Genomic DNA, 23502 nt, shown 5'->3' on the forward strand with positions numbered 1-23502 from the left:
ATAAGAAAAAGAGGCTTGCCTTGGGCCAAGAAACACTGCCAATGGACTACTGAAGACTGGAAGAAGGTGCTATGGACTGATGAATAAAAATTTGAAATCTTAGGTTCATCACGCAGGTTTTTTGTACGCCGTCGAGTAGGCAAAAGGATGGTTCCTCAGTATGTGACATCAACTGTCAAACATGGAGGAGGAAGCATGATAGTCTGGGGCTGTTTTGCGGTGATTTGTACAGAGTGAAAGGCACCCTGAACCAAAACAGCTACCGCAACATTTTGCAGCGCCATGCAGTACCTTTTGATATTCGCCTAGTTGGTCAGGGATTCATCCTACAGCAAGATAATGACCCAAAACATAAGTCCAAGCTATGCCAGAACTACCTTAGCAAAAAAGAACAAGATGGTAAGCTTAAAAACATGGAGTGGACAGCACAGTCACCATACTTAAACCCCATTGAGCTGGTTACAAGTGCCATTTATGGGAACTTCTGCAGCAGAGTTGGGAAGAACTTTCTGAAGAATATTTGATTTCCATTGTAGAAAGAATGCCACGAGTGTGTTCAGCTGTTATATCTGCTAAAGGGGGCTACTTTGATGAGTCAAAAATGTTGAATAAATTTTGATTTATAAATTGATTCCATGATCTCTTTTTTAACTTAAATTGTTCATTTGTTCTATTCTTTCATTTCAGAGTACAATAAGACATTGAACTGCATGAATTTCAATAAAAACCTGGAATAATTGGGGTGTTCTAAAACTTTTGATCAGTAGTGTATATATTGTGTAAATTAATTCATGGGATTATCTATTTCATAATTGTTTATTATTGCACACTTTGGAAGGTAATTAAAAGTAACATCCAGCTGACTGATTGAGCTCCCGACAGCAGAGTGATAGAATTAGCTGTGATTCAGTCATTTGTTACGTAATTCTTGATCATAGGATTCAGTTTTCAACAAGCTAGCTGTGTAATATTTTTCGCTGGTCATATACCAATATTACAGTAATGAAGAATGAAATTCCATGGCTGTCTTCTGTATTTCCTTTGGCAGTGACTGAGAATTAGTGTAATCCATGTAATAAAAATTACAGAGCAAAGCATCACTTACTCGATCTGTTATCTCGTGTTTTAGCAGCTCTTAAATTATACTTTAAAAGACATGAAAGTGAGAGCTTGTTTATTCTTTGCACTGAGCCAGATCTCCTATGTGTGTTTTGCGCAATCCATTTCTATGAACAGAAGAAAAAAAGGAGCCAAGGAAGAAAAGGAGCATGGTGAATGATGAAACAGGCCCCAAAAGGAAAGAAAGATCTCAAAAAGTCCTGCTGTGGACTAATAGCAGGTCTGGAGAATCTCTGCTCTCTGTCCTTTGGAGCTGCTGACAGACAATAATTAAAATCTAATGATTTATTAACATGCTGATCCTTGTATGGAAACTGTATCTGTACCTGTGTTACCCTGTGTGTGTGTGTGTGTGTGTGTGTGTGTGTGTGTGTGTGTGTGTGTGTGTGTGTGTGTGTGTGTGTGTGTGTGTGTGTGTTCTTCACTGCTAATGGATTTGTGGAAAAAGATTCCTCTTGGCCTTTAGAGCTGTTCTTTAAAAATCTCTGAGTATGTGTGCATGTGTGTGTGTGTGTGTGTGTGTGTGTGTGTGTGTGTGTGTTTGTGTTTGTGTGCGCATGTGTAGGCATTTGTGTGTGTGTGTGTGTGTGTGTGTGTGTGTGTGTGTGTGTGTGTGTGTGTGTGTGTGTGTGTGTGTGTGTGTGTGTGTGTGTGTGTGTGTGTAAATCTTTCCTACGCTACATATCAGTATCTTTTCACATAGCCTGGTCATTGCATCAGGCTCTCCACCACTCATCTCCTTCAGTCCATTCATTCAAAAATACGTTTTTTTCTTCCAAAAGTGTAAGTTTTCAGTATGTCTTTTTATGCATTTTACAGAGTGTGTAAAAGTACAAGCACTAAACATGTAAGTGAAGAAGGTGGCAGGCAGAAGGTCTCTGTGACCTCACGATTGCCTCTTGACAATAAAAAATAAAAAAAAGAAGTTACATGCAGAGACGATGTAGTAGCAGTAGTATGAGTCCTACCTGTATTCCCCTGAAGACTCCATGTGTGTGTATGCGGTACTGTGTGCTGCAGCTGTACAACATGGGGGTGCTGGGGTCACTGTCATAGCCTGCTGCATGGCTGCCAACACAGAAAGTGAGAGGAGTGATGAAAAATGAAAAATAAACACTTAATTTACCTAAAAGTGAGAAAATCAACACTGTAGTTTAACACTTTTACACACTGTTTTGAACAGCTGTCCAAAGCCAGCTGAGCAACAAATCTAGCTATCCAAGAGTAGACAACTATTCAATCAAAAAGGTTCTGCTCCAAAATATCAAAATCGAATATTCTGTGCCACTAAATCTAACGATTACAAAATCTCACAGGTAAAAAGGTTTCCAAGCAGACGGCTGCCACACACAGTAGGATGAATGTAAAGCAGAGAAACATCATATAACAAGATGCAAGAACATGATTTAATGCCATAAATCCAAACATTTGGCAAACAATATCATTATTCAAACCTGTTCACATTGTCACATAAAATATGTCTTACACTGTATAGAACCTTTACAGTATTAGTCTGGATTGAAGACAGTTCATTTACTGGATAATCGGCAGATGTCCCTCGCCTTGCAAAGCTGTTGTTTTGGGAAAGATTAAATCATTAAATAAATATATAAATAAATACAGGAATAAATAAATAAATACAGATATAAATAAATAAATGAATGGATAGGAGGAGCCAGACCTTACTCCGCAGCGCTGTGGAGATAGGTCTGGCAATGTGAGACTATTAAAGTATTAATCTAAACTTAAAAATGGTTATATTATCAAAAATTTGTTTTTAACATAAACTGTTGATCAGATAATGACTCAATTAGAGACTTATCATTTTATCATTAGCTACTACAGCAGGGGTCACCAACACGGTGCCCGCGGGCACCAGGTAGCCCCCAAGGACCACATGAGTAGCCCTCAGGCCTGTTCTAAAAATGAAAATTTAATATTGATATTATCTGTTTCCCACCTTGTTAAGTCATTGTTGATAATTATTGTGAGAAATCATTAACAAGATCAGTGTCTTCAGATAGATGAGCATCATTAATCATTAATAATCATATATAACTAAAGGCAAACTGAGCACATTTGTTAGTTCAGAAGAGTGTATCAAACTGGTAGCCCTTCGTATGACTCAATATCCATGAAGTAGCTCTCAGTTTAGAAAAGGTTGGTGACCCCTGTACTACAGAAACACTTACAGTAGGGTATGATGCAACAGCTTAGTATTTTCACTCTGTGTGACACAGCTGCCAATGTAGCCTCTCATATCTTCTTATGATAACACACAGAGAAACAGAAAGCTCTTGTCTATGAAATGTGTTATATTTCAGTCTGTCTAACCAAACGAGGAGGATGGGAGTTTGCATCCTGTGCTGCTGCAGTGGGAATGTATAGTATATGGCCAAGCGGTTATAAGGTGCTCTTTGTCTGCCTATTTCCAAGGACAGGAGGAGACTACGTCAGCGGTAGACATGGTGTTAATCATACTGAATGCTCCTTTTCTTATGTTCATTGATTCATACGTTTTGGTAATAGTGATAAAGTAGCGATAATGTACAGGTTGGGACAAATGGACCTTCCACTGAAATAGCAACTGGTGGTGGATCTGAGGGATCAATCCTCATCTTGTTAAAGGTCCCATATTATGCTCATTTTCAGGTTCATACTTGTATTTTGGGATTCACCTAAAACACGTTTACATGCTTTAATGTTCAAAAAACACTCAACCAAATGTCATGGTGATCTCATACTGTCTGTCTGAATACAGTACCTGTATTCATCCTTTGTCTGAAACGCGTTAGACAAGTCCATACAAACCATTCTCATCTCCCTGCGTGCTGTAACGATGCCTGACGGTTCCAGCATTAGCTTAGCCTGGCACAGATCCTGCAGGTGAATGGTTCCAGTAATCCTACTGCTCCAAATTGTGACAAAAGTGACAAAATAACGCCAACATGTTCCTATTTACATGTTGTGATTTGTAGAGTCACAGCGTGTACACAAAACAACGTAACATGAGACACAGCCATCTTCTAACCGTAAACAAGCCGGGAACTATATTCTCAGACAGGCTTGCTGCAAGCATATCACTCCGCCAAAGTATTACATTCTTCCGCCTAAGAATATAGTTCCTGGTTTGTTTAGGGATAGAAGGTGGCTGTGTCTCATGTTACGTTGTTTTTTGAAAACGCTGTGACTCTACAAATCACAACATGTAAATAGGAACATGTTGGCGTTATTTTGTCACTTATTCGGAGCAGTAGGATTGCTGGAACCATTCACCTACATGTTCTGTGCTGGCCTGATGCCTCGTTGTGGAGCCGTCAGACAGCATTACAGCATGCACGGAGATGAGAAGGGTATGTATCGACTTATCTAACTCTGGGGGTTACAGTGAATAAGCTAAAGTCCCAATAAGTCGGCGTGTTCCTTTAAAGGCATTTGGCTGATTTTAAACCAGTTCTGCGTCATGGCAGTGTGTGTGTGTGTGTGCGGATGAACGGCTTCCCTTCGTGGCACATAAGTTCGTTTTTTTTCTCAGACTTATTGTGCAAAAGGAATTAGACATCATAGCCATTGTATATTATTATTTTGTCATGGCTATGAACCAATGAGATTACTTATAACCTGCCAAGATTTATAAATGAACATGAATGCCCAATGTCAACACCATCACAACAAGAAAGGTCAGGAAGGTCAACACAACTAACACAGTAAATACAAATAATACCAGGGAATCTACTAATAAATCTAACAAAAAAGAATATAATATAATAGGTATCTTACCCACAATTCATAGCAGTATAACTTCACAAATTGGTATGGCAAAAAAATAACTTGACAAAGTCAGTAAGAACAAAAGTACTTGTTGAAAACAAACAATGTTAAAACACCTTTTGGCAGGTGAAGTGTGGTTCAGTGTTTCAGTGTTGATGCATGAACATTGGGAACGGGCCTATCTGCTCTTCCTCTCTAAGCTGAACTCCCCTACACTTCCTCTTCCTCATCTCCTGCTCCTCGCCCCGTCGCTCTTTATCTCCCGGTGTTCTTCTAGCTCCCTCCTTTTTCTCTTCCCCCTCATCTGATTACTCCCTCACACATCCCCTCCCTTCTCCTGCTCCCCCTCATTGACAGAGTGAGTACAAATAGTGACACAGAGAGAAACACCACCACAGTCAGAGCAGATCAAGGCCACTGAAACACCATGGTATCAACTTTGTCTTAAGACCTTTTCTGAAAAAGGAAACACAACGGTCTGTGGGCCAGAAGACATTTGTCTCTCCTGTCACACATTTAAATATAATCAGCAGCCCTCTGCTATTTGATAATGAGCCCCACCCCAGATAATTGTACACAAGCACACACATATGCACACTCACACTACTTCTTCACAATGCAGCAACACCTGCCAAATACTCATAGACATTCCCTCTCACTACCATCCCTTTGCGGATGTCTCTATAAGGCACACACACACACACACACACACACACACACACACACACACACACACACACACACACACACACACACACACACACACACACACACACACACATTCATCCGTTAACTATGATGAATGCCTGTTGGCTGAGGGTAGAGCGGTATTTGTGAGCCGACACAGATGCTGACCGGCGTACAGTTATGCAGGTCACAATGACATAAAGTACAGTGCATACTACTGAATGTTTTTAACTCTGTGTGAACAGGGGAAGCTGATACCACAGTGATAATTTTTGTTTTCTAATTTCTGCTTTAACTTAATCCAATATCTGTCTGTCAATACATCCAACACTTTGGTCCAGAGTATTGCAAACCACACACCAGCCCAAGGAACCACGTGATATTGTGTCAAGCACCACTGTCAGTTCTACATATCGGAAGCATGTTCCTCCAAAAGATGCACCTTGGTTCATGACTGATTACCTTAATAAAACAAATTAGCTGAAGTATCCTAGTAGCATTACATTACATTTCATTTAGCTGACGTTTTTATCCAAAGCAACTTCCAATAAATGCATTCAACCATGAAGGGACAAACACAGAACAGCAAGAATCATGTACAAGTACATTCGCTTCAAATAAGCCAAAATACAAAGAGCCACATGTAAGTGCAACATGTAAGTAAGTGCAAAAGATTTTTTAAAAATCTTCTTTTTTTTTTTTTTACCATAAATCTACATAAATCTAGGGGCAGTAGAAAGACATCTGTTTAGCCTAGTGGTTAAGATGAATACAACACAATATAATCACAAATTTATTGTTGAAATATTGAAATAACTTTTTAGAAAAGTTGATATATTTATAACTAACTCACCTCACTGTACTCTTTTAACTTGTATTGTGAGATATAATGAACATTGAAGCCTCTAGGGATTGCAAGAAGGGCTTTGGTCTTTTAGACTTGTTTATCATGTAGATTCATAATTAATCAAACAAATTCTCCTTTTCATCCTTACCATCTACTATGCACTTTGCTCAGTTTTTCAAAAAGACAACTTATGCTTTAAAGGTATAATATGCAGTAAGTCTTACATATTATACAGTAAGTATATACACAGTTGGCCCCTCCTCACCAGCTCAATGAGCGAGAGAGAGAGAACACAGCGGAGGTCGAGCGAACTAGAGAGTGAATGAAGAGAGGGAGCACCAAACAAAGCAGTGAATCAGATAAATAAAACGTTATTTTCTGATTGTTTACAGCGATGTTGTTCTAAAGAAGAAATGAACACACAAACACCTCTGTGGAGAGGTGCAACATTTCTGGATTTTACAGAGCTTCATCCTGTGTGTGTGTGTGTGTGTGTGTGTGTGTGTGTGTGTGTGTGTGTGTGTGTGTGTGTGTGTGTGTGTGTGGTGTGTGTGTCGGTTAAACTTGTGCGTTGGAATGAGGCGCTTCAAGGGCGTGACAAAGTGGCGGTATCTGGAAATGAAAGCACGCTGGTATTGGCTAGGGGGTTACACATCCTCGTGGGGCTGAAAGGCTCTTTGCTGTTGCCCATGAATGCCCCGCACACAGCAAAATAAGAAAAAAAGAGAAAATACAGGCAGAGGGCAGGGTCTCTGTAATACAGACACCACCACACACTTTTAGTGGGTCATAACTGATGATTGAGAGGAACTTTTGTATTGATTTTGTATTAGTCTATACATTGTCTTTTAGTAAAATACTGCATATTATACCTTTAAGTTCTTTATTGTTTCTTTATTGTCTTTTTTCACTCATCTGTTGAACAAGCCAGGGGTATTTAGTAGGATTATTTCCACAAAACCAGGTTATCTAAATTCAACAAAAAACATGGTTTTAATATGTGCTGAATGATCTCATGTACCAAACTAATAGATGAACTGATGCTGCCATTGCTGGTCCAAAACATTTAACCTGTTCAGTCTCACTTGTATCTATCCTAGTCTTCATGTTTCCCACTGTCTTATTTAACATAAACTTCACGACTGCTTCTATTTAAAGAGAGCAATGTTCCTACCTCTTTATCGTGGACGCCAGTGTATTGACAGGGTTCCATGCCACACACTCCAACTGAGAGGTCATTTGATATAAATTTTCTCCGCTGTGGAGGGACAAACGTAGAAGAAAAGCTCATGAGCTGTGCATTGGACTGTCATTTAGCAGGGTTGAGTGTGTGTATCCATTTGTGGCTGTGTTGCCTTTTGTTGTCCTCAATAGAAGCACTCTAATGAAAAATGCCACACACACTGACACACACACACACACACACACACACACGCACAATTTAAAAAATGGGCCTCAGACTGACACCAAGAAAGCAAAATTTTTTCACAATAGCCACTTTTCATTAAACACAGCAGATTCCACAATCATTCAGACCTGCCATGTGATTAAACACACTGCCACAAACACACACACACACACACACACACACACACACTGGATTTATAGCTCTCACCCCCTAACACCACAGCCCCTTTATCACACCACCTGCAGACTCACAGCAGTCTGGACGGGGTAGATGTGGTGCCTGGTACCCTTCTCATTACGCAGTTATTATTTTACAGTACAGCAGGGCACATAGCCAGCAGAGCACACATGGTATTTCTGCTGAAGTATTGTTGGAATCGAGGCTGAGCACAAGATTTTAATGATCCATGACATTTTCAAATAAATAAGTGTCTGCTTTTCTTCTATATCGCTGACTGATGGAGCCCATCACCGATTCAGCCTACATGAATTCATTGAAAGCTCTCTTTTGTAGAATTAATTTGTAAAAAAAAAAAAAAAAAAAAAAAGGAAACCACAAGAGTAAACTGGTAATATACCTTTAGGAATGAACAAAAAAGAGTGCAACTATTGGAAACATCAACTGACAATCCAAAGAAAAACAGATATTGCCTTGGGTCTGCAGCAAGTGAGAAGTGCACTGTAGGAACAGCACTTTAAAAGGTCAATTCACCAAATTACAAAACAAATAGAAAGACCTTAACTTTTCTGGTATCATCCTTTGAAAAGAATGTCTCCACCCAGTACAATTCTAATATGCTCATGTTTAGCAGGTATAATGTTTACCATCTTTGATTGTCATGCTAATATTTGCTAATTTAAAATTACAAATTATTAGAAAGTACAGATGAGATGGATGGGGGTGTCTTTATTTTGGCAGGTATTTGGTCAGTATTGTATTGGACACATAAACATTTTGACCTGATGATGGTGCTAGTAGAAAGGATACAGATAATCAAAGGTATTAGAATGTATACTGAGGGCAACATGAATGTCTCAATGTCATAGTGAGCTATCTAGTTGTCAAAACATTTTACTCAAAACCAGGGATGTAGTGGAGGTTAAACGCACGTAAACGCTGTTTACGCACCTCCCAAAATTCGGAAATAGCGTTTATCCACCTCTAAATAGCGTTCATCCACCTCTAAATTGAGTTCATCCAACTCTAAATTGCTAATAGTTCCTAAGCCATTTTAAATTAAGTAAGCTTAAATATTATTATTATGTTGTTTTAGTTTCATATTGTTCATTATTAGTTTCATAGGTTGTTAAACCTAAGACAAAGTCTTTCATATTGCGCTGCATTACTGTCTGTGTTGACCAATCTCTTGCGGTGTTTGGTGATTTAAGCCCCCAACGTTGACTTCCAGGCAGGTATGCCTGGAAGTCACTAGGATTAGGCAATGTTAGGTGCCTTGAAGTCATGAATTCAATGGTCGCAGCACTGCCTTCAAGTCAATGTTGGGGGCTTATACCACCATCAAGCATCTCCAGCGTATCCAGCAGGAAGCAGCAGACTGCATCCAAGGGGGTAAGCTTCGCTTCAGAACGCGAACGTCCGATGGCACCATTTTGTTGCTACAAAGCGATCACCTCTTGTTAGCATTACACTGACCGGCATTTTTTTTTTTACGTCACTTGACTGCGAATAACTTTACATCTGAAGCGTTTAAAGACTCTATTTGTCCATTGTTTATTTCTAAAGAAACACGATAATGTATAAAAGGCTCCATTACCTTGTATCTCACGTTATGGCTCCGTAGCAGACATTTTTGTAAAAATAAGCTAACGATTGTGTCATAACCAAGTGACTTACTGTCGCACAGTAGAGGAATTACCGTATAGTACAGGAGAAGCTCGCAGGCAGTTTCGACTTACATTAGCTGTTTAGGTTTAATTACTAATGTTAACTAGCATGTTAGTTAGCAATAATTAGCATGTGCTTTTGTTATCTCCTTACATATACCTACGCTCTCCGTCTCTGTAAGATTGGAAATGATTGAGATTTCTCTTGTCACAGCTTCCAGAAGACTTACAACTTTCAGACACGTTGCTCACATCACATTTACATGTGACATCATTTATAATGACAGTCTCTGTCAGTTGGAGGCTGCGCAGTAAAGCAAGAGATCACCGGAAAAGTGCTTATAATAGCCAACGGGGTCTATTGGTCCATTATATACTGTCTATGACAGATTCATCAGTCACTAGCTATGGTCACTAGTCCAAACTAGTCTACATGTCTCATGTAATGATGAATGAATTGTAAATATGGATATCCAGCAATTGTTTAAGCACCGTCAAGACAACAGCCCTCCTCCTGATGCCAGCAAACGGCCTCGGCTACAAGCCCAAAGTGGGTGAGCTCGGAAAACCGTACTAAACTTCATGTTTTTGAGGTACATTTGGTTCACGTAGATTCATGCCACTGACTCAACAAGTCACCTCTACCTTTTCCCATTAGCCCATGTTACAAGTAACAGGTTTTGCAAAAGCGTCTGTTAATGTCGGCAGCCATTACGCTTGTGGAAAGTACAGTGCAACTTAAATTGTCTTTCTTCTGTTAATTACAGAAACTGAGTTATATTTAAATTAAAATTTGTGGCACCAGATTCATCCTTCTGTCGTCAATCTGCACCTGCTACATTAGCAATTGTTAAAAACTGTAATCAACAACTATTTTGATAATCAATTATTCTCATTTTTAAGACAAAAGTAAAAAATTCTCTGATGTCAGCTTGTTAAACGTGAATATGTTCTAGTGTCTTCTCTCTGTGACTGAATATCTTTGAGTTGTGGACAAAATGAGACATTTTAGGGATGTCATCCTGGACTTTTGGGAAACACTGATCCATATTTTCCACATTTTTCTGACATATAGACCAAACAACTAATCGATTAATTGAGAAAATACCAGATTTATCAACTATGAAAATAATCCCAAATCCCTAAACCCATAATCATTACGTATTATGCATTGGAAGCCCTGAATACTGTATGAGCCTCCCTCTATATCTCTCTTAAATATTTTTGTTCTCTCTGTTTTGTCATTTAGTAAACTTTATAGATTTCAACCATATTATTCCTTCTTGAGTCTCTTTAACAAGAGCTTAGATTAATGTATGAATTGAATAGTGATTGTGTGACCTATGAGGGAACAACCAGTGATACCCTTGGTAGTATCATCAAATGATAGCCTCAAGCGATGTCATCAGGATACACATACACCGGTAGGCAGTGGCCCACCTTACCGGGTGACCACGTCGTGGTCCACCTGATCACAGAAGTTATAGTTTACCCACCTCTTTTTTTACCACTACACCTCTGCTCAAAACCACAAATGCCAACCTCATGGTGGCGCTAAATGAAAAGGTTCATCAAAGTCATTAGGATTTATCGTCTGGGAACCACGAATATCTGCACAAGGTCTTACGGAAATCAGTCTGAACCAAATGAACTGGCCAATAGAGAGACATTTTCATCCCTACAGCCATGCCGCTAGCATAGCTAAAAAATACATTGCAAACACCAAAAGCAACATAGGTCCTATCTCTCATATCTCAAAAACAATGCCCCCATTATTCTGGATAATTATTTTGATTAGTTTTCATATGAAACCTCTTCTATAGAATACAGTAGTTCCAATGAAAACTGTTTCAGGATAATGGGGGACAGAGGAAACACAGTATTCAATTTACCTCCATTGTACTGTGTTGTAGACAGAAATCTCAGATACAGATTTCTCAAAACCTGTATAAATACAACCAAAACTATTAGCATGACTAGGTACACCAAAGGGTTTTTGTGATTTGAGCAAACTAATACTTTTAAGTCTTTTTCACACGTATATGTATTTGCTTGCTACAAACTGTTGCAGTTGTCGTAGTGTAGTAGTGTAGGGTGTTAGCCTGTGTGTGTGTGTGTGTGTGTGTGTGTGTGTGTGTGTGTGTGTGTTTGTATGTGTGTGTGTGTGTGGATTAATAAGACGTCAGCCCGTTTTCATTTCATGTTGTTCCAACGGGCCAAGCTGATGGCCTGCAGAGTAAATACAGTCCTGTTGGTACCAGTCTGCTAGATTAGACAACTGGCTCGACTCATGAGTCTTCACAGCCACATGTGTGTGTGTGTGTGTGTGTGTGTGTGTGTGTGTGTGTGTGTGTGTGTGTGTGTGTGTGTGTGTGTGTGTCTGTGTGTCTGTGTGTCTGTGTATGTCTTTGTGTGTAAGTGTTTGTGTGAGAGATACAGAGAACGAGACAGACAATATGGGGTGGAAATAGACACAGATAGTCCCAAAAGGAGAGGGGTTTTCTTTTTCATAAACAGAACAGATATCTGCTTAGCACGCACACACTAACACACACACACACACACACACACACACACACACACACACACACACACACACACACACACACACACTTCTGAAAGGCATGTACAGGTAGTACTACATTGTATATGTGAGCCGACACTGGATATGGAGATATAGATATTTATACTTGCAAAAACGGCTTAATGTGACTCAACAGCAGGCTTTTACTCTACTTTCTTCTCATTTACTTTGTTTTTCCCTGTTAAATTAAAATGAATATTTAAAACATAATTAGAAAACCAGCTTGAAAAACTTGATTCTTTATCAGACTAGAAATGGTTTGAGGTTTTTAGAGCTGTATCAATCTGAATTCATTCACATCATATTGTAAATGCTCTGGTGGCACACTACAGGTCTCCCTACAAAGATTATCTGGCCTATAGTGTTATAAATTGTATGGGTTAAATAACAGCACTTCTGTTATTCACTAAAAGCTATAGTAGGGTAATGTTGGGTAAAACCTGGATTAAATGTCGCTGAAAATAAATACTGATCTTAAAGCCAGAGTATCTGTATGAAAAAAACATCACTAAAAAACTCAAAACTTTTAAAAGGCACATTTTTGCTAGCCCAATTTGTGCTGGGAGAAAACATCAGCGCACATGTCAAATAAAAGACCAGTGTTGATTGAAAAGAGTAAAATAATGATGATTAGCCTGCATACTTCTACTATACTGTCAATGGCAAGCAGAATAACTTGATTTATGATTTTATTTTATTTTTTTATATTTTCCAATCAGTAAATCAACCCACTTTCCTTCAGAACTTCCAGATACTGTTAGTTTGCTTCTTTCAGTGGCACCGTGACTTTCGTAGGTATCTGTGGATTAATAGGCTTCTCATCTGCATGTAAACAACACCCACTTCGCATGGCAGAGTTAGCATAAAAGCAAGTGAAACAGTTGAAAAGCACCCAGAGGAAGAAGAAAAAGAGAAAGGAATGTCAGACAGACCTGTCCTGAAGGTGAACATCCTGTTCACAACTGCATCCTGCTACCTTTCACTGAACTACAATCAACAATGGTTTCTGAAACATTTCCAGCTGTACTGTAATTGTTAATGTTTGTTTATTATAAAAATAGATTTCAAAGAGAGCATGTGTGCTACAGTATGCATTACAAGGAGTGTGTGTGTGTGTGTGTGTGTGTGTGTGTGTGTGTGTGTGTGTGTGTGTGTGTGTGTGTGTGTGTGTGTGTGTGTGTGTGTGTGTGTGTGTGTGTGTGTGTGTGTGTGTGTGTGTGTGTGTGTGTGTGTGTGTGTGTGTTTTACCTGTTGTAAGGGTTCCTCAGCAGTAGAGCCTGGCTGCCTGTACAGCTGTCTGAAGGTGTGTGACATCCATAAACAGGAGGAGGTACAGGATACTGCTGCTCAGCTGTAGTGCATGGACACACACACACACACACACACACACACACACACACACACACACACACACACACACACACACACATAATATATAATATGTGCAAATGCATTTGAACCCCTTTATTCATCCATAAAGGCTGAAGATGACGGTAAACGCATCAATGACTCACTCAGAGGAGATGTTGTGTTTAAACTTCCTCCATTTCTCATCTCCTTTTAAACTCTGCCCTCTCTTGCCCTCTCTTATTTTTTCCATTTTTCGGCAGTTTCTTCTACAAATAAAGACCGTTCGCTTCATGATTCTCTCTCTGTGCTTTCCCAGCAGTGTAGTGAATGGCTCCCTCGACATTTCTCCACATTCCGAAATCCCTCTCAGCTCCAATTCTCCCAGTTATCTTATGCCGTAGAAATCGGAAGAAATTTACAGCGGCGGCTTCGAAAAGACACACATTTAAATATTTACCAATTACATGTGCAGAGGAGGGATTAAAGGCAAAGGTGAGTGGATGAAAGAGGGGATGAGAGGAGGAGACGAGGGAGTTTGTGAGTCAGGATGTGGCTGATTTATACCTCCGACAGGCGAGGTCACTGGGAAGACGTCAAAATAAGGGACAAGACACTCCCCAGGTGAGGGCCAGGGAGCTGCCCTACAGACACAGCTGTGAACTCATACAATGGCTTTAAATAAAGGTCTATTTTTGATCTAATTGAATGAGACTGAATTGTTGGGTCATTGCTGTTTTTTTTTAAAAGAAAAGTGACTTGAAGGATAATAAATACTCAGATTACTCTGAAATGGGTCACAGTCTTTGGGTCCAGATCTATGTAGGAGAAGTTAGAGGCTGGTACATTCAGGACCTTTTGTCAGACATTTGTATAAAGTAATGTGTTACATTTAGGCCCACTTTTAATGTATGTTTGGATTCGGGAGAGAAGATTAAGCAACTTGTAACGCAACCAAACTGCCTTACAAAGGCTAAAACATACTGTATTTAATTAAAATGGACCTGACTTTCTGAGATGTGTTACCATTTCAAAATGATTATACCATAGTACTACAAAACACACACACGCTAACTTCTGCCTTCACACTTAACTGCAGAAAGAAAGAGAGCAAAGTGAAAGTTAGCTGGTGAGAAAATCACAAGCTAAAAGCTTATCATTACTAGTTTATTTCCCCCAAGAAATGATCTGTAATTGACAAATGATCATTTCAATGAACTGACATCAAAAGAAGTTACAATTTACTTGAAGGTATCTACATAAGAGTGACATGACACTGTCATGAACGTGTCATAAACATTATAATTAAGTCATAAACATTTATGACATAACACTTTTACTAAGTGTCATTTTGTTTTTGTCATGACAAATTATGGTTATGGTTAGGGTTAGGGTTAGGGTTCATATGTTCATGACAGTGTCATGCCACTCTTATGTAGATAAGTAAACCGTTACCCAAAAGCTAACTATCTTAGCAGAGTAGCAAGAACCATATCAGCATTCTAGTGGAATTCACATGCAGTTGTGCAGTTAAACTTAATTTAAAATCACATAAATTTATTTATTGAAATTTATTCAATATATTGACTTTTAATAGGACAGAAAAGTTAGTTTCCTTACAGTAAATAAGTTGGGTCAAATGACCAAGAAAGTTGAAAAAAAATATCCCAATTGTTGGTAGATACTGTGTTTGTATGTAGGTTCTAAGGGAATTATTTATTTGGGTAGAATATAGTAATTACCCTAACTAAAACGGATAAAATTAAGTAATTACAACCTTTTCATTGGTTTCCCAGTTTGGTGGACAGCTTGACATTTTAAAACTCACTGCTCCTGTAGCATGCCTTTGTAGGGCAGAGGAGTAAAAAGTTGTATCTAAAATGAAACTCACAACAAGTTCTGTGCTCAAACACATAAACACACTTACCCATAGTGCTTTGCTGACTTAAAGCGTCTTCATGTTTGAAGGAATGGTTGGAGAACTGCGAGCTGTGGTGTGTAGGAGTGTGACCGTAATTACCGGCTCCATCGAATGCAACTGTGCCGTAACCTGCGACGCAGAAACACAAAGCAGTAAATACAAAGAGTCACGGCATATTCAAGTGCGTAGGAAGGTAACTTTTAAATTAAATCCACACATCCTGAACACAACAATACTTTTGTCATTTTCTCTCATCAACTACAATGACATGAGGCTGGTGTTTTGGTTAATTTGTTCCCCCTAATTTGAAAGCTGGTATTACCAATTAACACAACCATTAAAATAGTTCAAGATGAATAAAAATGGAATTTGTGTCTATAATCTTGTAAACAATAAACAATAAATATAATTACTTGCTTTAAATTTTGTTTTCTGCTTACGAGAACACATGTTTAATAGTCAAGTTACTACAAAAACATTATTCAAAAAAATTATAAGTTTATATTTACAGTAAAGTAAGTGCTGCTGAGCAGAGAAGAAGAAGTGAGATTTTGATCAGATCAAAAAGTCATAATACAGTTTGGTGCACCTCCACAGAAACTCTGAGGAATTGGCATCAATTTAGACCTAAACAAAATCCTTTGACAGTTACAGGTTGTGGAGTAAATCCTTATTGATGATTTCGGACTTTCGTCAAACAAAATGGAAATTGTTTCCATAAACATTTTGGAGCAATTTAGAAAGATTCATTCAATCATATGAATAAAGGATCTTATTTTTCTGACAGTATTTAAAAACAGTTTATTTCTTTCCCCCATTAATTTCTTTGGTGAATAGTTTTGCAACCAAATATTAAATGTATGTTGTCTTTGCTCCTGGTGTTATGTAACTTCTGAGCAACGTTGTACAGTTTTACACACTTATACTTTTAGGCTATATTTTGCTTTGAAAGTGTAAACACCGGATAACCTATTTAAATACTGACATCAGTCTCTTCTTAGGTGAAAAATAATATTTCTTTAATTTGGTTTTATTAAACAATATGATTCGAGGGCTCATAAATATGGACCGAACGGTATCTACACACACACACACACATACACATACACACACATGTTCAAAAACTGTTGTTTGGAGGAGACTAGATCTATGCCTGACATCCCAGACCAGACATGACTCATGACTTAGACTGACCTAAAGGGCACAACACACTCCCATTAATCTCCCCCCACCCCCCCCCCCCCCCCCCCCCCCTCCCTCACACACACACACACACCTCTCTCTCACTTTTACATGTTTCATTAATTAAAATGCAGCACTTTCACTCACTTTCCTCAGTGGATCATTGGGTGAGAGGAGACAGGGAGGGAGAAAAGAAAAAACTCATTAAACATCTCCATTTATCTTCCACTCACCCCTGTCTGACTCCTTTTTCTGTGTGTGTGTGTGTGTGTGTGTGTGTGTGTGTGTGTGTGTGTGTGTGTGTGTGTGTGTGTGTGTGTGTGTGTGTGTGTGCGCGCACATGCGTGCGCGCGTGTGTGTGTGTGGGTGTGGGTGTGGGTGTGGGTGTGTGTGTGTGTGTGTGTGTGTGTGTGTGTGTGTGTGTGTGTGGGTGGGTGGGTGGGTGGGTGTAGGGTAATACTTTTGTTGCCTTGTAGCCCAGCATTGATGTGACAAGCAATGAGGTCAATTTGTATTCAAACTGGAAATCCCAAAGTCTGGAAATACCCCAAGACTCTTTGTTCACACACTGAAATTCCATTTTTAAAACTTTTCAATTTTGTGAAAATCCCCAACTTTAAATTGTGGAATCCCTCATATTTATTTTATTTTCAGGACTCAGCTACATATACTGAGCTAAAGGTTGCCCCATTTATTTATTTATTTTACCAGTGATTGACCTAAATATTTTCTGATTCCAGTACGCAGTTTTTTCCAGCAAAAAAAAAACAGCACAAAATGCAGAAAATCCATGTGATGTACTTCTTTACAAATTAAATAAAAGTCAGACTGACTGACATGGTCATTATTTTTAGAAAACAAAAAATAATATATCATGATATATTGTCGCTAGAAGTGTATTATTCAACTTTTGTTTTTTGTTAAAGAAGGAAAATTGCAATACTCAACACTTCTAGAATCGCAATAAATGAAAATTGCAATACAAATTGCAATACAAATTGAATCGGCACCCATGTATCGTGAAAGAACTGAATCGGTACAAAGGCTTTCATCCAAGCCCTATACTTTTCATACACTTTAGTCTTTCACAGCGTCAAAGACAAGATGATTTTGTTTTTAGGTCTATTTCAAGCATTATCTTTCAATTCTATTCAATTCTATTCAATTCTATTCAATTCTATTCAATTCTATTTTATCTATAGTATCAAATCATAACAAGAGTTACCTCAAGACACTTTACAGATAGAGCAGGTCTAGACCACACTCTATAATTTACAAAGACCCAACAATTCCAGTAATTCCCATGAGCACTACTGATGTTAGCAGGTTATCATGTCTTGTTACAGTTAAGTGATAAAAGAACGCGCAAACGTTTTGGAAAGTTCAAGCACAATAAATGCTCTGCTCTGATGTAAAAATGAAGGCGTTTACAGTGGTAGTCTGTGTGACCCTGCTCTGCTATCAGCTCTGCTGTGTGACCCGAGTCCTGCTGTTAGTTTGTTTGTCTGTGCTCGTCCAGCCACAGCGGGGAGCAGATAAAATAGGTTAGAGGTCGGCTCGGCTCTTTGATTATATTGTTATTCCTAAATTATCTGCTTGATAAGCATGTTATTACTAATTAATCTGTGTGGAAACTACTAACAGATTTATTATCCTACATGGAGAAGACAAGGGATTAGATGAGATCGGTATTCAAAACCCCATGCATTAAGTACGTATCATATGTTTAGAAAAATCCCATTATTGACCTTTGACACCTTTGCTCACTATGTTTTCCTTGACTCTGTATCACATATTCTTTGGCAAAGCATAAAAATACTTTTCAAGCAAAAAAAAAAATTAAATCCAATTACGTGATGCTGCAGACACTAATAATGATTTAGATACAGCAAAGAAAGGTTCAATTAAAATATACTCAATTCCTTTCAACAGAAAAGAGAAGAAATAAATGCTAAATATTTTTGTGTGATTTCATGTGTTATTTCCACTCCAACACAAAATGTTTGTGTCTACTTGTCTTAACCAATTGCATCTGTTCAGTAGGAGAAAACAGATAACACCAACATTTTCAAGGTTTTAGACTAAAATCACTATACTGTGGTATACAAAAGCGGAAAAACTGTGTGAAATACCAGACTCCAATAGCCAAAATGACAAGTGAACTCAGCAATGCCTCAACAGCTGTATCTTTCTTATTCTTTTTTTATAAGACATAGTAAAAATAATTAAAGAAGAGAAAACTTATTTCCCGAAAACTTTAGAATTTCATAAGCAGACACATTTTAGATACTGTTGTTTTGTCACATTAGTGTTAAAGTAGTTAGAAGCATTAATCCTTTAATCAGATGGGGCCTATTTTAGTTTAGTGTTCAGCAGCTTCAACACAGGCAATACTTGATCTAAAAAAAAATAATTGGACACGTTGTAAAGTTGCTTTTCCCTCCTCTATCATTAAAGAAGACTTTCATAAAGGCTGAAGTCCTGAGCCTGGAATTATTAGGACCTATGTGGGTATGCACTTCTGGGATACCGAGCGTCAAATATTACAAATCCATATTTTGACAAAACTCTTGTTGGAATATTAAATAAACATAAACATTAAACATTAACGTGAAAAATAATTACATTTTTGAATGGAAAAGAATAATCATGAATATGTCAAGTATTACATTTTCATTTATGAAAAAATAGCAAGATAAAAGTAGAGTTGTACACCTCATGGAGCATCACAGTGACTTTAAGTCAAAGTGAGTCAGTTTAGGGTCCAAACTAATTTGTGAATATGACTTCAAATGTTTATGTTTTTTTTTTTATATATCTCGCTACTGTGATCTTGCTTTTTAATGGTCCATTTACACACGCATCACTACACTACAAGCATGGCTGTCTTTGGCTTAAACGTTAAATTAATGAATACCAAACTGATTTCTTTTTAAGTGAAGCAAGAACCATCAATTTTCTGAGAGTGTCTAAGCTGGATCACCTCTCTACATAGGTATGCAATGGTCTCTCTGCTAGTTTAATGTGGTTGAATAACAACCTGTATGAGTTTTAATAGTCTCCTTGTTTATTACACATTCAGAGACGCAAAATGATGGTGAACTAAGGCCTCCAAACAGTGAAGGCAATGTCAAATAATAATGTTTCATGTATAGCTTATACATGTGTAATACTGACAGATCTATATGTGGCTAATGTGATCTGAATTATCATGTTTCAGATTTACATCAGGTTGGTAGACTTCTGCAAATCAAAACATGGGGGACATACTGCATCTCCGCACTGCCACTTACTGATAGATTAAACTCAGTTAAATTAAGGAGTGGCACATCCTGCCTCTACATTTAATCTGTGCAAGTTATGGAAAAGTGAACTTTGTTATCAACACAAAGTGAAGCTTTCAGCAAAGAAATGATGTGTGGAGAAGAACTAAGGGAAGAAACAGTGCAAATGACACTCACAGACACACACACACACACACACACACACACACACACACACACACACACACACACACACACACACACACACACACACACACCGCCCTGCTCCTCCAGCCCTACCTGTCTGGTTGCGGGCTGCCTGCTGTGTGTCCATACAGTTGGTCAGGTACGGTGTGTTGCTGAACATCCGGCTGGGGGGCTGGTGGTGGTGTGGGGCGGCCACAGACGGCGGTTGACTGGATGGTGGTGGTGGGGGTGCCCCGAATGCCCCGTACCGGCAGGCCCCGGTCCCAGTAAACTGCCCCGAGAAGTGGACGGTGAAGGCACTGAGGCCGCAGTGGGGGTCTGTGTCGTGGTGGTGGGGGTCGCCGGTGGCCCCCCAGCTGGGCTCCTGCTTGATGAAGGAGTGTGGCCCCAGGGAGGTGTGGGGGGCGGCCAGGGTGGAGTAAGGCGAGGGAGTGGTGTGAAAGTCCAAGACGGGAGCCCACTGAGGGGCCGTACTGACGGGCAGGGCAGGGCAGCCGGGGCTGGGGCCCGCAGAGAGTGGGGGCAGCAAGGAGTTCAGGTCACGTACGTCTGAACCCATTGTGGTCCAGGGGACAAAACTAGGACAAAGGTATGCTATTTTTAAATTTGATCGGTCTCCCTGTAGCTTCTACCTGTCTGCCTCCCTGCCTGTGTGTCTCACTGACCCAAACCCAAATCAGCCACCACCCTCTTAATCCTTGAAAGTCTGTCTTTCTCTCACTGTAAGAACTGGTTCTTCTCTTTCAATTCTTCTGTGGTTCAGTTTTTGTGCATCAATTGTTAACAGCACCACACGGCTGATCTGGTAACTCCTTCAGTCCGACAGAAAAGTCAAAGCAGTCAACTTTTCTCAGCAACAGCAGCAAGTGGAGGAGAAATGAAGAGAAATGAAACACGATGATCAGCTCTCCCCCCGCAGCAGCCGTAAAAGATTGTTCAGCTCGGAGAGATGGAGTCCATTCAAGGAGGAGAGAGGCTTCTGCTCAGAGCTTTCAAAGTGAATGGAGAAAGAGGAGTGGAGGCGTGAGGAGGAGTAGCCCTCTTTTCCCTCCACACTCTCAGCCTGTGTGTGTGTCTGAGGAGGGAGGTGGAGTCAGGAGGTGATGAGGGACAGAAGCCCTCTGACTTCATTCATTTTCTGTATGCATACACACACACACACACACACACACACACACAGTGACTCCAAAAATAAAAATCCTTTCTTATATTTTGGGTAGTGTAGAAAAAACTCATCATCATGAATTATTTTCTCCAAAAATATCCCATGAACTTTGTTTCAAAAGGTAGAGAGCTATACATCTACTTTATTCATGAGAGGCTGGACTTTTTACACATTATTTTTTAATCAAGAACTAGGCCTATCACATACAGTAAGCCATTTTTAGACATTTGTAATCGAAAAAATCCGACAGTCTCGATACCACCCTGTGATAACCTATTTAAACTGTAAAATTCACCTGGACACAAATAGAGGTGAGAAGAGGCCCGGCCCGCGCAGGAATATAGTATTACAGTAAAGAGAAGTCAAATGAAATAGCCTACCTAGACTCCTTCTGAAAATTGCTGTAGTTCGTTCCGACTACTTAAACTTGTTCCCCGGGTTAGATTGTATAATTATATATGTATATGTATATATATATTAGAACAAAGAGGATAACGGTCTAATTTAAGTTGTTGGCAGATGAATTCTCGGTCGCAGACGCGTGACGATGAATCTTACGGATTTAGGCTTTGAGGCCTACGGTTCTTATTCGTTTTTTTTTTTTTTTTTTTTTTAACGTTACACGTTTTAATTTTTCTGACTAAAATGTAGCCAATAGTAGAGGTATCTAATCTGCCTTTACAAAAGGCCAGTGACCATGGAACGTTATTCCTTCACAAATATTATTTATTGTGGCCGGAAAACTACCGTAAAAATCCAAGACATATTTTTGAAGTAAACGACATAATTTGGTGTTTAATAAATAGCCCTATGTTCACTCCCGCGCAGTAAAAAATAATACATTTATTTATTTACACACTATTATAAACTAAAGAAATAACGATACGTTGTAATACTACTACTACTACTACTACTACTACTACTAATAATAATAATAATAATAATAATAATAATAATAATAATAATATTATTATTATTATTATTATTATTATTATTATTATTATTATTATTATTATTAACCTATTTACAGCTGCAAACCTTCTTGAAACGGCCGGTTGCCCCCTTAATCCCGTGCTGTCACTCTGTTCTCTATTCATTATTTATTGTTACTTGCGATGATAAGTGTGTGTGTGTGTGTGTGTGTGTGTGTGTGTGTGTGTGTGTGTGTGTGTGTGTGTGTGTGTGTGTGTGTGTGTGTTCGCGCGCGCGCGTGTGTGCGTGTGCGTGTTGGTCGTGCGGCTGCCAGGAACATTATGGCTCATTTAATGCAAATACCATATACCATGTTGAAGCGCTCCAATAGCCTACAGACAGACTTTAACTGACTTTTACTTAAAAAATAACAGCCACCGATAATAACACACTGTAATTAATTAATTCAGGTGCGCAAGCTGTGGATGTTGCTGAATAACTGAAAAAAATAAAAGAAACAATAAATTACCTTCTATTTATGCGCCCAAACTATAGCTATCTTGCGCAAATAACGACCAAAAGTCAGCTTCATTAATGTGGCTGCATAAGCTCATTTTCAAACTAATTTAGTCATTTTTAAATAATAGTAGCCTGTGACTGACCATTATTTAATTCTGTCGTTAGGCCTACTGTAAATACATCAGTAACAATAATAATACAATTTTACTTCTGTCTGTTTTGCTTTTTCAACCTGTCACGTTCAGTCATTAAAGAGAGCAACTGAGCAACTCTTCTTTTCTACCGTCTTGTCTAAGGCACTGCCTTTTTCCTTAACCATTGCTTGCTGTACTTGTATCATGTAACAGCTGACCCACAAGAAACAGGCTGCAGACCTGTCTATGACCCTGCTGCCATAATTTAAGATGGCCTAAAGGCACAGAGGGGGAGAATATGAGAGAGGAGGACAACTGATGAAGCATCTTCACACTGTAACAGAAAAGCTCACTAACAAAATACAACACTTCCTAAATTGATTTTTCCTGCAAATTCACAATGCCTTTATTAGTTTTTTTCTTATGTCCAAAAGTAACTGAAAAGTAATTTCTCATTTCATTCCCATTTCAAGTATCACACTAATGAGTCACCACATTCTTCCTGTTCTTGTTATTCTTCCTGTAATTCTTTGTATACAATAATTATAAATGATGTTTTAACAGCAACCTGCTCAGGGACATCATGAAAAAT

At 38.8% G+C, this 23502-nt stretch overlaps 1 protein-coding gene across 4 annotated transcripts in view; it reads right to left on the reverse strand.

The window, feature by feature from the left end:
• The window catches only part of wt1a (WT1 transcription factor a), a 24850-nt gene extending 3609 nt beyond the window's left edge, over positions 1-21241 (reverse strand). Inside the window, exons 1-5 of one of the 4 annotated variants that reach the window (XM_028585549.1) lie at positions 20274-21241; positions 15535-15657; positions 13509-13611; positions 7599-7682; positions 2088-2187 (exon numbers count right to left, since the gene is read on the reverse strand). In XM_028585549.1, the coding sequence (XP_028441350.1) occupies positions 2088-2187; positions 7599-7682; positions 13509-13611; positions 15535-15657; positions 20274-20739 (876 nt within the window). In that variant the 5' untranslated portion in view covers positions 20740-21241. The remainder of the gene's footprint in view (positions 1-2087; positions 2188-7598; positions 7683-13508; positions 13612-15534; positions 15658-20273) is intronic. The other 3 variants (XM_028585548.1, XM_028585551.1, XM_028585550.1) reach the window with 3 other exon arrangements.
• Between the last annotated feature and the right edge of the window lie 2261 nt (positions 21242-23502).

Source organism: Perca flavescens, chromosome 8 (genome assembly GCF_004354835.1).
Source record: "Perca flavescens isolate YP-PL-M2 chromosome 8, PFLA_1.0, whole genome shotgun sequence".
In the NCBI taxonomy this organism is placed as follows: Eukaryota; Metazoa; Chordata; class Actinopteri; order Perciformes; family Percidae; genus Perca; species Perca flavescens.